We start from the raw sequence: 16813 nt of genomic DNA on the forward strand, positions 1-16813 counted from the left end.
AAAGGCCCGTGGCGAATTTGAAGGGAGCTGATCCACGTATTATGAAACCAAGCTGCCTTTTCACTGTGGAAAGGACTGATTCAGTCTGTAAGGTGGCGTAAAGGTTGAGCAGTACACTTTCATGGAATTATGAATGTGATCTCTGAATGTTTTTGACATCACTTCACTCCCCGGGGTGAGAGGGATTTGCAACCACTGACTTCAGGGAAAAAGCTATTCTGACATTCTGGATATGATTGTTGCACTGCAAAAAAGGTGTGTCTAAAAACAAGATACGAAAATTAAATATGAGGGACATTATCTTGCTGCATGGACAGATATTTTCACTTGACAATATTTCTTGAATTAAGATTCTTAAATCTAGAAATAAGCATGTTGAACACTTAAAATAAGCACATACACTAAAAAGGTATCAAATCCACCTGCTCGGCCTGTGTGCTATGACTTTTCGAAGGGTTTCTGCAAACGGTTTTCAAATTATTGGGCAAAAACACACCAAAAAATCCCCCCATGTCACCCTATGGAGAGGCTAGAGTGAATGACATCATCCTTAGAGTGGAGAGGGAGAGAAAAATTTGACTTTGACTTTTTTTCGTTATTTTGACTATTTTGTCGTTATTTTGACTATTTTGTCGTTATTTTGACTTTTCTCATTGTTTTGACTTATTGTTCAACTTTTTTTTTCCTTATTTTGACTTTTATTTCCGTGACTTCGGCTTTTTTTTTCTCATTTTGACTTTTTTTCTCGTTTTGACTTTTTTTTCGTGACTTCGACTTTTTTTTCTCATTTGGACTATTTTCTTGTGATCTCTCTCTCTCTTTTTCTCTCTCACACACACACACACACACACACACATATATCGATTATAAACAAATGGAGGTCGCTAACTGAAGAAGAAGAAGAATGCTTTATTAACACAATGGGGAAATTCAACCTCTGCATTTAACCCATCCTTTTTACACACAAGTGAACACACCATGCAAGGAGCAGTGGGCAGCACATTACTGCGCCTGGGGAGCTGTGCAGGGGGGTTAGGTGCCTTGCTCAAGGGCACTTCAGTCCTAGACCTGTCAGTACCGGGATTCGAACCAGCGACTCTCCAGTTACAAGCCCGATTCCTAACCTCTAGGCCACGGACTGAACACATGCTGCTGCAGCACATACACACTGTACTGCTACGGAGCTAACTGCTAGCCTGTTAGCACTGTGCTACTGCTGCTCTGTCGCATGTCATATAGGTCAGAATATCACGCCTTAACAGGATCACGATGAATGCTCTAAGGCAAAAAGCTGGCACAGATCTTTCCGGCAATATAGCGGGACATTTGTGGGCCAGGACGGTACTATGAAAGGGGCTACTGAGTCTCTTCCTGGCTGCTTCATGTCTCTTTGAGTGACATTATTTTGTTAATAAACACCAAGGGGGCTCCTAATGATTTGGGCCCTGAGCCTGAGCCCAGTTGGCCCGTTCAGTAATCAATCCATGCAATCATGGGCCCCAGATAATGAATCCTAATGATCCCGTCCGTCCCCTTCTCCCTGGCAGGTTGACATTTTTACTTTATAGTGAAGTGTCTCAAAAACGATTGAATGGATTGCCACAGACATTCTTCCAGGATAAATTGTGACAACTTTCGTGATCCCTCAATTTCTCATCTCGTGCCACCACCAAGTCAAAAATATAACCACATAATCATAAAATATGACCACATACCTGAAGCCCTGAGGCATTTTTTATGTAGATAACCTGCGTTCTTTGATACAGGCAAGACCACATTGCATCACTTTATGTTGTATGTTTTGAAAGTGTCTTTACTTCCTGCACAGTCTGTTGGTTCAGCAAAACAAGCATGAAGACAGAGAGAGACGGGGGGTGCAGGGGTCCACAGAGGAGAGAATCCAGGTGGTTTCTAAACAACCTGTGCCTGTGTCACAATGACAGATGGCGCCTTCTAAGCTTAGCATCAATCTCACCTGATGGCTCAGCAGCGACTGGTGCTGTCTGTCAGTGGGTCGGCTTCAACAGGAACAACGCCAGGTGATCCAGGCGGAGAAAAGATGGAGCTAAAACACCTTCTCGCATGATCAAACACTGTGCACAAAGACAAACGTTCTCATTTAGCCAACAATGTTTCCAGTGAATCATTCTTCCCCTTAAGGTGCAGATGAACTGTTTCTAGGCCTCTTTAGTCAGGCGAGTGACTAAGTGCATAGATGCTTTCCAGTGGTGGAATGTAAGTAAGTACATTAACTTTGTAACTGTATTTAAGTAAAATTCTGAGGAACTTGTACTTTACTTGAGTATTTTCAATTTTTGTAACTTTATTCTTCTACTCCACTACATTTTGAGGCTACTTTTGTACTTTTTACTCCACTACATTTAGCTGACAGCTTTAATTACTTCTCAGGTCAAGATTTAACCCCAAAAAATTGATTAATTTCGAGTGATTTGACATTTTTTAAAATAAAAAGCCTACAGTTAAAAAAAAAAAAAAAAAGCCTACAGTCTCCCGGGTCTTGTTCAAAGCTGTCTGTTTTGCTCTGCCGAATTGGTGCATCAAAAAATTGCCATAGGTCAGGGGTCTCAAACTCTTGGCCCGCGGGCCATTTTGTGGCCCCCACCTTGATATGAAAGTTTAATGTTTTATATGAATGGCACTTTACCGTGTTGTGTGTGGAAGGTCCCTTTAATTACTTTTTTTGCTAATTTTGTGTCCTTTTTTTTTTCAAATTTTGTCTTTTTAAAATAATTTTGTGTCTTTTTTAATAATTGTGTGTCTTTTTTGGTAATTCTCTGTCTATTTTTTTAGTAATTTTGTGTCTTTTTTTTGTAATTTTGTGTCATTTTTAGTAATTTTGTGTCTTTTTTTGCTCGTTTTGATACTGCCTCCAGCGGCCCCCAGGTAATTTGAGTTTGAGACCCCTGCCCTAGATAATTAATGCGCCTTCTCTGCTCTGTCATATTATCTGTGATAATTCTGCTTAACTGAAAGGCACAACTGATAAAATATTTTATTGTTTTCACCTGAGAGCGTTGTTGTGTAAACAGGCCCTTAATCATGAGCTCATGTGATCTGCTAGTTTGTTTTTCTGCTGGAAACGTGTCGGTATGTGGGTAAAAACATGTCCAAATCCAAAATGTTCTTCATCAACCATTTATTTAAAAATAACAGGCTTGAAAAGTCCTTTATCTTTGAACATTGTAGAAGTATACTCATAATAACAGAGTGTGTCTAAATCCCTCCTTACATGGGTACAGTTGATACAGTAAGCTAGTATTGTAATAGGCAGCAGTGTATGAACATTTGAACATGTACAATATGGTGTTTACAAGACTGGTTCATATTTTTAAACCTAAAGCAGATTGAGATTATCTCCTAAATCCCAGAAGAGATATACGTTTACTGAAGGAAAAAAAAAGAGTACTCTCTGTCTATTTCTCTCTCTAAATATATAGATCAGTCAGTTTGTCAATAAAAAATAAAACTACCCACTGACTTTGACTTCACATTCAGAAAAATTTAATTATTAACATTTTCATCATCAGTTCTCGCTTGCTTCCTTAAACAATGGGTATAAAACAGTGTGAGCAAAGCACAGATAATTAGCAGAGTTTATAAAAAATTAAATACCAAATGCAATATTTGTGTAAATGCAGTGCAATGATTCCTGTAATTGGTAACACTTTACAATAACCAACTAAGTGATGTTTATAGATGGTTTATAGACCAATTATTAACCATTTACAAAGTGCTATAACATTTAATCTTTAAATGTTTTCAACCAATTTCTTAAAGGTATATGAATCATTATATAATATATAATATAATATATTATATATGATAGCCTATATAATATCAAAATCATTAACAAACTTAATATGGTGTTAAAAATGTTATAATAAGTGCAACTAAAACTATTAATTAACTATCAATTATAATTTAATTGTTTGTTAATGGTAAAATAACTATAAACTTACATTAATATAGCATCTATTTGCCATTTATAAATGATTTAGTTAGTTAAAAATTATGTATTTACCATTCTAAAGGGCCTATAAACAGTTTATAAATGATGATTAAACATTAATAATCTGTTTACCATTTATCAATGATGGTTATTGTAAAGTGTTACCCTATAATTAGTTGCTACTAAATGCTCAGAATTAAAAGCATACGTTTCGTCTCTGTGTTTGCAGGTTGATGCTTTGAGTCTCAGAGGAAAGTTGTTGTTCCCAATTAGGATGAGGATTAGTTGCCATGGAGACGGCTGCCTCCTGATTCCACAGTAACACAATTTACCGAGCGGGGACAGCTTGATGTATGACAACATTTCATTTCAAAACGAGGCATCCTTTCCAGACTCACATTAGCATACATTTAACACAAAGTTCACCACAGATCCGGTCAGTGTTGAAAATACTTCTGAACACATGCATTTACCAAATACTACATCAGCCCTGCTTGGTTGAATTCAGAGTGATGATAAATACTTTTACAAGCTGTACGTAAAGAAAAAAAATCTACTTCAAAATATAATCAGGTGCAGTTGATTACGTCATCTTGTGATTAAATTTGTGCTTTTAACTGTATTATGTTAACATCTGTAGATAATATCTAAACATGACTGAACGGACCATAACAATACAATTCGATTTTCTAATAATCGCTGGTGAATATTACTGTAAGTATTGACAATAAGACCATTCATTTCAAAGGGCTTGACTTAGTTTTACACTACTCATTTAATCATAAAGTCATCATTTATCTTGTATAATTCAGTTAACAATGCACAATCCATTTTAATGAGATTTTAACTACGTTTGTCTTTTGCTTCCTGTCAGTAAAATTGTTTAGATACTATATACACTGATGATCAGTGTCCACACACCGTCCACAAATTAGTCCTTAAATGAGCTCTAATGTCCTGATCCTCAGGGCTGCCTGGCATGAAAACAATCCCAGCACTTTCTAAATGTTTTACCATCTCTGTTCAACCGCATAATTAAACAGCACTGCTCTAAATTGCTAAGCAACTATCTGGTGGAAGTTTAAGATGGCCTGGATCAACCTGGATCTTAAGCCCCATTTAATCTCCATTCTCGACTCTGCATAACAAGTGAGGCTGTTGTCTGAAGAGAAACACGGAAACAAACTTAAGCTGAAAAAAAAAAAATTGTTCCTTTGATTCTTTGAGTTGGGAGCACAGGTCTGATGTTTCTGTTTTTAACTAAAGAGTCAAACACAAAAGCTTCTTTTTCAAACTTCCAGTTATAGCATCCAAAAACCGCTCGGTGCCAACGAATGCAGCCAAGTCCCAGTCTTCCCCTCTGATGAAGAAATATAGTAGTCTATATGTCATTGTCTGGTGTCACCACTTCCACACCCTGAGGGATCCCAAAGCAGTGAGTGAGGGAGAAACAGAGAGAGACGTAGAGAGAGAGAGAGAGTGGGGCTAGAAAGCGTCCAGGTATCCGGAAAAAGCAGGAAGTGTGTTTTGGTGTTTTGTCTTTCTAAGCGTCCGTTCATCAGAAAGTGCAGGCGTAGACGACGCCGACCACCACGATGTTCCCGATGGTGGCGATGATGGCGATCCAGAGCCAGATGGCGTCGCTGGACATGGACTGCGGCTCGTCCGGCTGGCCGTGGACCGAGGCGGCGGAGGCAGCGGCGTGGACGCTGGCGGAGGAGTTGAAGAGCGAGTGCTCGCCGCTGTAGTCGTCGTTGGGCGAAGAGTCCATGAAGGCTCCCGTCATCACTGGGATCTGAGAGTAGAGGAGAGAAATGTTAGAACATGTTTCAATTTGGGCGCTTCTAGTCAAGCTGCATGTGGAGAAGAGAGGAAAGATCTGTGACAGTTAAACCAGGTGTTTAGGGCAGCAGCTACCACCGAGGACACCGAGGTCATGTCTTCTGTATTTATCTATATTTTTGCAGTATATCTATATTTTTTAGGTTCATGCATTTGTATTAGGTTTCCATGTTTCCATGCTTCAATGTCCCAAAGAACTTAAAACACATTTTTGTAATACTGTTTTCATATCCCTTCATTCACCCTCCGTCTCTCTTCTCCCCCTCCCTCAAAAAAAGGCCAGTCTATTCTGATTGTTTTTTGTTTTATTCAGGTCTTCTGCATCTTTGTTCTTAGCGTCTCTGCACTGTCATTACAGCCGGGGAATGACTGTAACAGCTATGTAGAAGGAACGTTTCACCTGTATATAGTTTAGGTGTGACATCACAACCTTAAAGAAGTTCGTTTATAGGCAGTTTCTGAATACAGGCTGTGAGCATTTCTCATTACTTATATAGGACTCAGCCCTGCTTTAGAATAATTTTTAAAAAAAAGACAAATCTCACACAAAAAAAGGATTTGTCAGGATTTTATCCTGGCTGTACGGATGGCTTTGAAACTGGTCCAATTCAAAATGTTTCCAATACTTTCTATTATGACTTAAAAATAATAATGACAATATGGAACATCATGAACATCACACCTGCAAAACATCAACATGTTAGCATGCTGAAGTTCCTGAAAATGTGCACATTTTCATATATTATTAACTGGATAGTAATCAACAATAATCATAATATTTTTCGAAGCATTTTTACAATATTTTTCATTATTGTTACAGTATTTTATCATACGATTAAACTCAGTGTTTAGGTTAGTTTGGTCATGTTTGCATTTGTACTATTCGCAAAGCTTGACGTTTAGCCTTTTCATTTCACTATTTCAACTGCATATTCATGACTTTTAGTTTATCTTTCAGCCATGTATCCATTATTTTGAACTATTATAACTAACTACTTTCCTGCTTGCATGGTGATAATGTTTCCAGTAATTTAACATTTTTTTACCGTGCTGGTTCACTTAAACAGGAGCAATCATTCAAACTTGATTAAAAACAAACTACTTCACAGTCCGAGGGCAGGTCTGTAAAATCTCGCCTTTCCCTGACAATCATAGCACGCCAGATATTTTTTCCCCCCTTTTGGTCATGCATTAACAAGTCTGAGTGCTATATTAAGAGAAATGAGCGGTAGCTGCATCACGACATCATTAGTAAATGGTACCAAGGTTTCCCACACAAGCATGCAGGGTCCTACTTTATCTCACACACTGCTCAGTGTGTTTGTGTGTCTCTTTGCATGAGTGTGTGTGTTTAGGAAGCAGTGCTTGATTACCTTGGGATGAATATTTCAGATGTGGCAAGTGAAAATGATTTATTGGTTGGGACAATCGGAGCCCCTGTGAAGGTTAGCCATTAAAGCAGAAGCAAATGCTTTCATGTGTGGGAGTATTTTACATGTGTGTGTCTCCGAAGCACATGAGGAATAAGAAGGAGAAATGCATGAGAGCCCCGTACCACGCTCGGACTGGAAAACAGACTTTGCTGAAGATGTTGGAAAACAATGCTAAAAATACCTCGGAGGAACGTTGAGCACTGGCATACACAGAAATTCTCTCTTGCTTGCTCATTTGCTCACCTTCACTCCCTCTCACACACACACTCTCTCTCTCTCATGTACACACAGGCTAATGCACAAAGACGTTAACACACACATACTTGAGGTCTTCCCTCACACTGGGGAAAACACTGTTTAGAAAGCATTCTGCTGCTCTCCGCTCATTGGCCCCTGGTGGTAAATAATGACATGACACATCCTGTTGAGCGCCTGCTGTTCACATGAGCATGATGGAGGCAGACAGGCATGCATGAAGTCCAGTAACCTGGGTCCCTGCCCCCCATCCTGCAACCGCTGATTCCTCCTGCTGCAACATCTATACACCCGTTTAACATTTAGTTTTTCTATTTCTAGTGCAGTGCCCGTAGGAAGTATGTATTCATATAGTGGGAGATTAAGTAGATTTTTCAATTATGGCCAAATGAGGCTGTGTGTGAAAGTGGGATGTACAATGAGGTGTAATACTCTTAATGCATAGTGTTAACCCATTAAAGCCGGGAAAGCGGATACGTCGTTTTGTAGTATTTGTAGTTTTTTCCACCTATTTTCGGTCTCTTGGCCAATGAAATGCATCAGAATACATGTGGGAGTGTCGCAGTGCAACAAGGGACTTTTCAAGAACTTTGAAATCATCACCACAAAATGACCAAAAAAAGACACAAAAAGACAAAACATGACTAATAAAAGACACAAAATGACTAAAAAGACACAAAATGACAAAAAAAACACAAAAAGACACAACATGACTATAAAATACTCAAAATGACCAAAAAAAGACATGAAAGCACACAAAACCACACAAAATGACTAAAAAAAGACACAAAAAGACAAAACATGACTAGTAAAAGACACAAAATGACAAAAAAAACACAAAAAGACACAACATAACTATAAAATACACAAAATGACCAAAAAAAACCATAAAAGCACACAAAAACATACAAAATGACTAAAAAAAGACACCAAATGACAAAAAAAAGACACAAAAAGACACAAAAACAGGTTTAGGCCTATCACACAATGGGGCGGAGCTCCCCTAAAAGGCGTCTGATTAGAAACAGTGCAATGCTGCAACACGTCCTACGTAAATAATGATATTTTGAAAACACCTTTGTGCCATGCGCAAGACACATATGAAATCTGAGGTCAGTCTGACTAACGGTCAGAGAGATATGCCCTAGATACACACACACACACACACACACACACACAGACACACACACACACACACACACACACAGACACACACACACACACACAGACCCTTCTTGCTTTTATAGATAGATGAGCACGATATCAAAATCGCATTTATTGAAACTGACAATATATATCTGTATGATTGAAAATGGTCATCACATCCGTGTTTCTTGGCTTTATATGATAGTATCTGACCTCCCCAGTGTGATAAACAGCTAAAAAAAGATCGCAGATGTCCGTCAAACCAGTGATGCATTCAAATGCTCCTCAGAAAGTCCCATTTCAATTAGGAAGTTGTTCTTCTCACTTCAGTGTGTTCATGAGCTTTAAGTTTTAATGTGGCAACAACTGGATGCTCCAAAGAGAAAGTGCTGTATTTTATTGCTCAGAACGTTTAAACAACATGTTGATAGCCGTTTCCCTTATTTACAGGACCATGAACACACACAGTGGTGTAATGTAACTACAGTACATATACTCACGTACTGTACTAAAGTACAATTTTATTTGAGTATTTCCACATATGTAACTTTATACTTCTACTTCACTACATTTGAAGGGCAATTATTGTACTTTTTACTCCACTACATTTAGCTGACCGCTTTAGTTACTTTTCAGGAGATTTAACAAAAAAAAAACATGATCAGTTTTAAGTGATTATGCATGTTTATACTTAAACCACTTAATAGTATATTAAATAGTTAAAATGAGTCCTACATTGACAGCAGTAAAATGCTGCTTACATAAATGCATCAATAATAATAATGTTATAATATATCTGGAATATAAATAACAATCTGAGTGGGTCCATTCTGCATAACGAGTACTTTTACTTTTGATACTTTAAGTACATTTTGATGCTGATACTTTTGTACTTTTACTTCAGTAAGTGTTAAATGCACTTAACCCTAATCCTAATTTACAGTGGAGTAATCTCACATTGTAGTATTAGTACTTTTACTTAAGTAAAGGATCTGAATACTTCTTCCACCACTGGCCATGAAATATGTTTTTTAATTTAAGGGCTGATATCTAGACATTTATGATAATAACCAAAATCAATATCAAGAAAACCATGAAAAATATCTAAATATCAGCTCCTAAATTAAACTCTTATGAGTTGTTTTTGTTGTTATCATTATATTTGTCCAAACAAATGTACCTTTAGTTGTACCAGGCATTAAAATGAACAAGAAATTGAAGAAAACAAGGGTGATCTAATCATTTATTCCATGACTATAACATGATAAATTGTTTAGGTTTAAAAATGTAAAAGTTTAAGTTTTAAATGTTGAAAGGTTCACAACCTACATATGTGTCTGTTTATATGTTAAAACGTCTTTGTCTTCCAGACGTGTTTGATGTTGACGGATGCTGTGTTGCTCAGATATGATTATATAATTCAAAGGCTCCACTTTTTAGTGTCTTGTTTGTCTTGATGTGGGCTGGGAACCTGTTTGGAACAAATGTTTATATTTAATATTTAAACTCTGCTCCAGTTCCAAAACTCCTGAAGAAAGTTGCATTGGGCCAACTCCAGAGTTAACAGAAACAACATTTTATATTTCCTCACATTGATCTGCATGATCATTTAAATAGTTAAAAACTCAAGTTTGAAGTCAAAGGACTTCTCTCATCAATATGCTTCTTATTTGATTTCTTCTTCTTCCTTTTTTTTTCTTTAAATCACACCACACTGTAATCTCCAGACACCACAATGTTGAAAACCTTATCATGTATTCAAAGCTGCATCTAGCTTAATCCAACTTTCAGTCAGATGATAACTGAAGCTCTCAACCCTGTCTGCATTCTTTATATTTATGTTTTATTTATAAGTAACTCATTGTCCACAGCAGTGAGCTGTTTGCATAAACGGGGAAGTGTACCGAATAAAATGAAGTGGATACTGGGAGTGTGTGCAAAAATATACCAGTCGTACGCCCAAATCTAAATATTTGATTGCTCACTATTTTTGGCAGAGATGGTGTGTCTATCTACACACAGAACATGGAGATGGTGTTTCAATTACATGTCAGTAGTATATATTATTTTTCAAGGGACTCCCTGCTCTATCTATTCATCCCTGTGGCTCATATATACATGAGGTGAGCACAGCAGGCGGTGAGGCGCTAATGGAAAAGAAGGAAATGGAGACGTGGAGAAGAAGCATCCCAAAGCATCTGAGCACTTATACGGCCAACGGAGGTCATAACCTACGCATTACTGCCAGGAAACCCATGCTTGTTGACATACATGGATGACTCCAGTAATTACAGTTTCCAGGAAATTTTGGTCAGTTGTATAAACATTCACTTCTCCAGCATAACCACTCACTGAATAGCTAAACACAAACAAAAAAACACAGAAAATGTGTAAAAAAAAAAAGACAGGATATGTGTTAATATTTGAGCTTCCTGATACACAGAAACACTCAACAAGTGTCCCCTTTTGGATTTTTTCCTGAATTTTAAATACAGGGTTCGTACACTCTTTCAGCGGTCAAATTCAAGCACTTTTCAAGGACTGTGAAGGTCCATTTTTACGTTTTTCCAAGACCTTTTTTAACAGTTGTAAATGGCATGTTTTAGATGAGATGATTTCAATACAAAATGAAAAAATTTCTCACTTGATTTATTACCTCAGTTTTTTTACTATGGTCTCAATCACTAGTAAACGAGCCGTCATCAGAAGAGAAGAAAAGCAATGCGTATCCATGGCAACGTGTCAAAAAAGTTGTATGTAAAGTAGGCCTGTCACGATAACACATTTTTTAGGACGATATATTTTCCCAGAAACAATCACGATAACGATAGTATTGTTGTATCGATATTATTTTAGTTTTATAATAATATAAGAGCAATAATAAGTTCATCCTTTAAATTTCAAGAATATTTAACATTGGAATTGAAATGTGGAAAAAAAATATTAAAATATCCTAGATAAATAAAAATAACAAATAAAATGACAGGATATGTGTTAATAGTTGAGCTTCCTGATACACAGAAACACTCAACAAGTGTCCCCTTTTGGATTTTTTTCCTGATTTTAAATACAGGGTTCGTACACTCTTTCAGTGGTCAAAATCAAGAACCGTCATCAGAAGAGAAGAAAAGCAATGCGTATCCACGGCAACGTGTCAATAAAGTTATATATATGTAAAGTAGGCCTATCACAATGACAAATTTTTTAGGACGATATATTTTCCCAGAAACGATCACGATAAATGATAGTATCGTTGTATCGATATTATTTTCGTTTTATAATGATATTAGAGCATAAATAATTAATCCTTTAAATTTCAAGAATATTAAACATTGGAATTGAAATGTGGAAAAGAAATATTAAAATATCCTAGATAAATAAAAAATAAAATTACAGGATATGTGTTAATATTTGAGCTTCCTGATACACAGAAACACTCAACAAGTGTCCCCTTTTGGATTTTTTTTCCTGATTTTAAATACAAGGTTCGTACACCCTTTCAGTGGTCAAAATCAAGCACTTTTCAAGGACTTTCAATGTCCATTATCAAGCTTTTCCAGGACCTTTCAACGGTTGTAAATGGCATGTTTTAGATGAGCTGATTTCAATACAAAATGAAAAAACTTCTCACTTGATTTATTACCTCAGTTTTTTTTTTTAGGACAACACTATGGTTTCAATCACTAGTAAACGAGCCGTCATCAGAAGAGAAGAAAAGCAATGCGTATCCACGGCAACGTGTCAAAAAAGTTATATATATAAAGTATAGGCCTGTCACCATAACACATTTTTTAGGACGATATATTTTCCCAGAAACGATCACGATAAACGACAGTTTCGTTGTATCGATATTATTTTAGTTTTATAATGATATTAGAGCATAATAAGTTCATCCTTTAAATTTCAAGAATATTAAACATTGGAATTGAAATGTGGAAAAGAAATATTAAAATATCCTAGATAAATAAAAAATAAAATTACAGGATATGTGTTAATAGTTGAGCTTCCTCATACACAGAAACACTCAAACCCATGCTTGTTGACATACATGGATGACTCCAGTAATTACAGTTTCCAGGAAATTTTGGTCAGTTGTATAAACATTCACTTCTCCAGCATAACCAGACACTGAATAGCTTTAACAAACACAAACACACAGAAAATAGGTACAAAATTACAGGATATGTGTTAATAGTTGAGCTTCCTGATACACAGAAACACTCAACAAGTGTCCCCTTTTGGATTTTTTCCCTGATTTTTTAATACAGGGTTCGTACACTCTTTCAGTGGTCAAATTCAAGCACTTTTCAAGGACTGTCAAGGTCCATTTTTACGTTTTTGCAAGACCTTTTTAACGGTTGTAAATGGCATGTTTTAGATGAGTACTTTGATACTAAAAGGGGTAATTTCACTCAACCATACCACCAGCAATGGTATTACACTTTTAACAACTAAAAGTAGTTTGCTAATCTCATAAAACATACTGGTATGGGAATCTAGGGGCTAGGAGCAAAAGTAAGCTCACAAAAATCATCAACCGACAGCTGGTGGAACTAAACATGACCCAAACTAGGAGGAAAGACCCAAAATAGGCTACTTCAGGACCCCTCACATCCACTAGGGATTAGAAAAACTCCCTTCAGCAAGAAGATACAGGGTAGAGCAACAAGAAACATCTCAGAAACAAGAAGACGCAGGCGGAGCGGTCTTCATTTCAGATTATAGGCTATTCAGTTTATATATATTTTTCCATTGAAAATGCTGTTATCTAGTCAGATTACAAGAGAAATACAGTTAGAATTTCAAGCATTTACAAGCACTTAATCCAAAATCCAAGCACTTTTCAAACCTTGTAATTCAACATTAAAATTCAAGCATTTTCAAGGATTTCAAGCACCCGTACCAACCCTTTAAATATAACTGAACTGAGAGGGTTTAGGGCTAGCCTAAAGCTATCTGCTGTTGGCTATCCCCACTCAGGAATTTCCTTAAAAAGTTGCAGTGTCTGGCCACTTACCACTCATTAATGGATTATGGACTACAACATCGTGATTTTCAACAGCGGCATTTAGAGAGTGAGTTTAAAACACAAGACAATCTGAGAGCATCATTGTGGAACTGAATGCAGCACAATAATCATTTTTATCTTGATTTTCGGTTTTCACACTTTTTAGTGTCTTGTTTGTCTTGATGTGGGCTGGGAAGCTGTTCGGAACAAATGTTTATATTTAATATTTAAACTCTGCTCCAGTTCCAAACTCCTGAAGAAAGTTGCATTGGGCCAACTCCAAGAAATAACATTTTATATTTCCTCACATTTATCTCCAAAAGCATGGTGTTGTAAAGGAAAAAGGTATGCTGGGTATAGCTTGATTTTAAAAATAAAAATAAATCTAAAACGATGATTGTGCTGCATTCCATTTCACAATGATGCTCTCATTTTGTTTTGTGTTTGAATCCAGTGCATCTTTTTCCTTTATGGGATCTGATTGTGAAGTAGAATGCAGCACAATAATTATTTTATCTTGGTTTTTTTGTTTTCATAATAGCTGAAAGGCAAAACCAAAAATAAATCAGGATTAATCGCAAAGTTCTAATTTGGGGTATGTCCAACCCTACGTTGGCTAGTTAAACCAACATATTGCCTCTTACATTGTTTTCTGACTCCGCCTTCTCCCAACCCTTTGTGCCACCAACAACTCCATTTAACAGCTTATGACCGAAAACAAGATCTCAATTTAAGACCAACACTCACCAAACTAACATATTTGCTACTGACACAAAGTGGGCATGGAAATTTGCAGCTTTACTTTAAACACAACACAAAAAAAGCACCAAAAAAGTCAATATATTGAGTCCAGAACAAAACTACCATGTCCATTTTTATATATTGAACGATAAGTCGATATAGTAATTATTGGACAGGGCTAACAAATGGACATTTAGAGGTTTGGTCTCATAACTTTGACCCTTTCACTATATTTTCACTTCATGACAGTTTATTTATTACCACAGGCATTTTATGGGGGACGAAACTATAGTCTCAATCGCTAGTAAAAAAAATTTCTTAAAGACAATTTAATGTTAATTGTGTAAATAATGGCCCCATTTTGAAGAAAATAGAAGATAAAGAATCGTAAGATTTGGGGCGTGGCTACCTTTGATTGACAGGTCACTAACAAGGCGAGTCGTCATCAGGAGAGAAGCAGAGCAATGCGTATCCACGGCAACGTGTCAATAAAGTTATATATATATATATATATATAACTTTCACACTGTTTTTTTCACTTAATGACGAGTTGAACGTCATGAAACTACATCTTTAAATTGAAAAATCTAAAGATGTAGGGCCCTATTTGAAAACACACCATACGTACTTCTTGTTATTAATCGCTGTATCTAATTATGATCATCAACCATAATGACTAATGATGGAGGGATGCCATAGAGGCCCATTTACACTTAACACTTCAAGTGTCTCATATCCTGCTAAAGTCCCGATTAGATTTAATGCACTTTCATTTACACTTAGCCATATATAAGAGTCTCTGTTGGCCAGATCACAGAGCTTATTGCAATCTGTCTTGGTTTTCCCAGAGAACATGCAAATCAGGCTTGGCCCTACTCCAGTCTAGCGGGTGGCTGTTATGCACCCGAAGCTGTTTGGCAACTGCTAAAAAACAAGAGAAAAAGCATGATTTTTTCACTTTAGCAGTTTACTTACAACTGTGACATTTTAAAGCAGCACCTGAGGCGGTTTAAAGCAGCGTTTTTCAACCTATTTTGTGTCAAGCACCTCTTGTTAGAAATGATTTAGAGCAGAATTCTACAGTTGAGGAGATAACAGTAAAGGAGGTGAAACCTATGGCCAGTATAGTAACTCTGATAGCTCTTACACACATTGAGCTCACTTCTATAGTAAATTAAATATGCATTAAATAAACTATTCCCCATTTCTCTGGTGACCCCTTGGAAGTATAGTTGCAAGAAAAAGTATGTGAACCCTTTGAAATAACCTAGGTTTCTGCATTAATTTGTCATAAAATGTGATTTGATCTGCCTCTAAGTCCCAAGTATAGACAAATACAACATGCCTAACCTAATATCACGCAATCATAATAATATATCATGTCTTTATTGAATAGGTCCATGAAACATTCATAATGCTGATAGAAAAAAGTAAGTGAACCCTTGATTTAACCCATGTTGCGTTATTCTACCATTAAAGCCGGGAAAGCAGATACGTTGTTTTGTAGTATTTGGAGTTTTTTTCAACCTATTTTCGGTCTCTTGGCCAATGAAATGCATCAGAATACATGTGGGAGTGTCACAATGCATCATGGGACTTTTCCAGAACTGAAATCATGGTGGAAGACGACTATAGCGAGGGAGCTCAGATATAACAGCTATAAGCTCTCAAATACTTTTTGAATTTCATTTCTATCTGCTACAGAGGCTGAAAAATCTATTATTTAGTAGAAGTGTTGACACTTCTGTTGAATTTCCAGAAAAACTTCAGGTTTTAGGGGGTTATTTTAAAATCGCTGAAGACTAAGACTTTAAGACTTTGCTGTAAATTTACAGTCAAATTCTAACAGTAACTTGCTGTATTATGATTGTACAGTATATTGCTGTGAAAACAATGCATTTTGGGAGTTATCATGATTGCTCAGGCATTCCAATGGTTAAAAGTTTTAAGCTGAGCATGTCGGCAAAATAGAGCCATTATTTATTTATTTATTTATTTGTCTGGGCTGAAATAATCACAGTGGGTTGTTTTTCCAGTAATCAAGTTTAAATGGATTAGTTGTAACATAATTCAGACATAAACATTTAAACTTCACACTATTTTTTTTCTTCGTTACAAGACAGTTTGTCAGTAAACAGACCTGTATTCCTATAATACAGTAGAGGTACTGTAAATTTTACAGTAACTTACTGGCGAAACTGCTGCCAGTAATTTTACAGTAAAAAGTTTCACAGTGTACAATTAAACGTTTTACAATTTAGATTTGACATGTTAGATGATCGGTGAAATAAATAGGCTTAAATGTAACTGTTTCATTTAATTGTGTGATATCATGTGGAAAATAATGTTTCTCCATTAACCAACAGCAGAGAAATCTCCTGACTTGCATATTTCACACCTCCTTGGCTCTGAGTGATG

The 16813-nt window shown here is 36.5% G+C and overlaps 1 protein-coding gene across 1 annotated transcript in view; it reads right to left on the reverse strand.

Annotated features, from left to right (window-relative positions):
* Nucleotides 1–3142: 3142 nt before the first annotated feature.
* LOC131988647 (uncharacterized protein C14orf132) overlaps nucleotides 3143–16813 on the reverse strand; it is a 49243-nt gene continuing 35572 nt past the window's right edge. Inside the window, exon 2 of the mRNA XM_059353811.1 lies at nucleotides 3143–5765. Within this exon, the coding sequence (XP_059209794.1) occupies nucleotides 5529–5765 (237 nt within the window). The 3' untranslated portion in view covers nucleotides 3143–5528. The remainder of the gene's footprint in view (nucleotides 5766–16813) is intronic.

Source organism: Centropristis striata, chromosome 16, assembly GCF_030273125.1.
Source record: "Centropristis striata isolate RG_2023a ecotype Rhode Island chromosome 16, C.striata_1.0, whole genome shotgun sequence".
Classification (NCBI taxonomy): Eukaryota; Metazoa; Chordata; class Actinopteri; order Perciformes; family Serranidae; genus Centropristis; species Centropristis striata.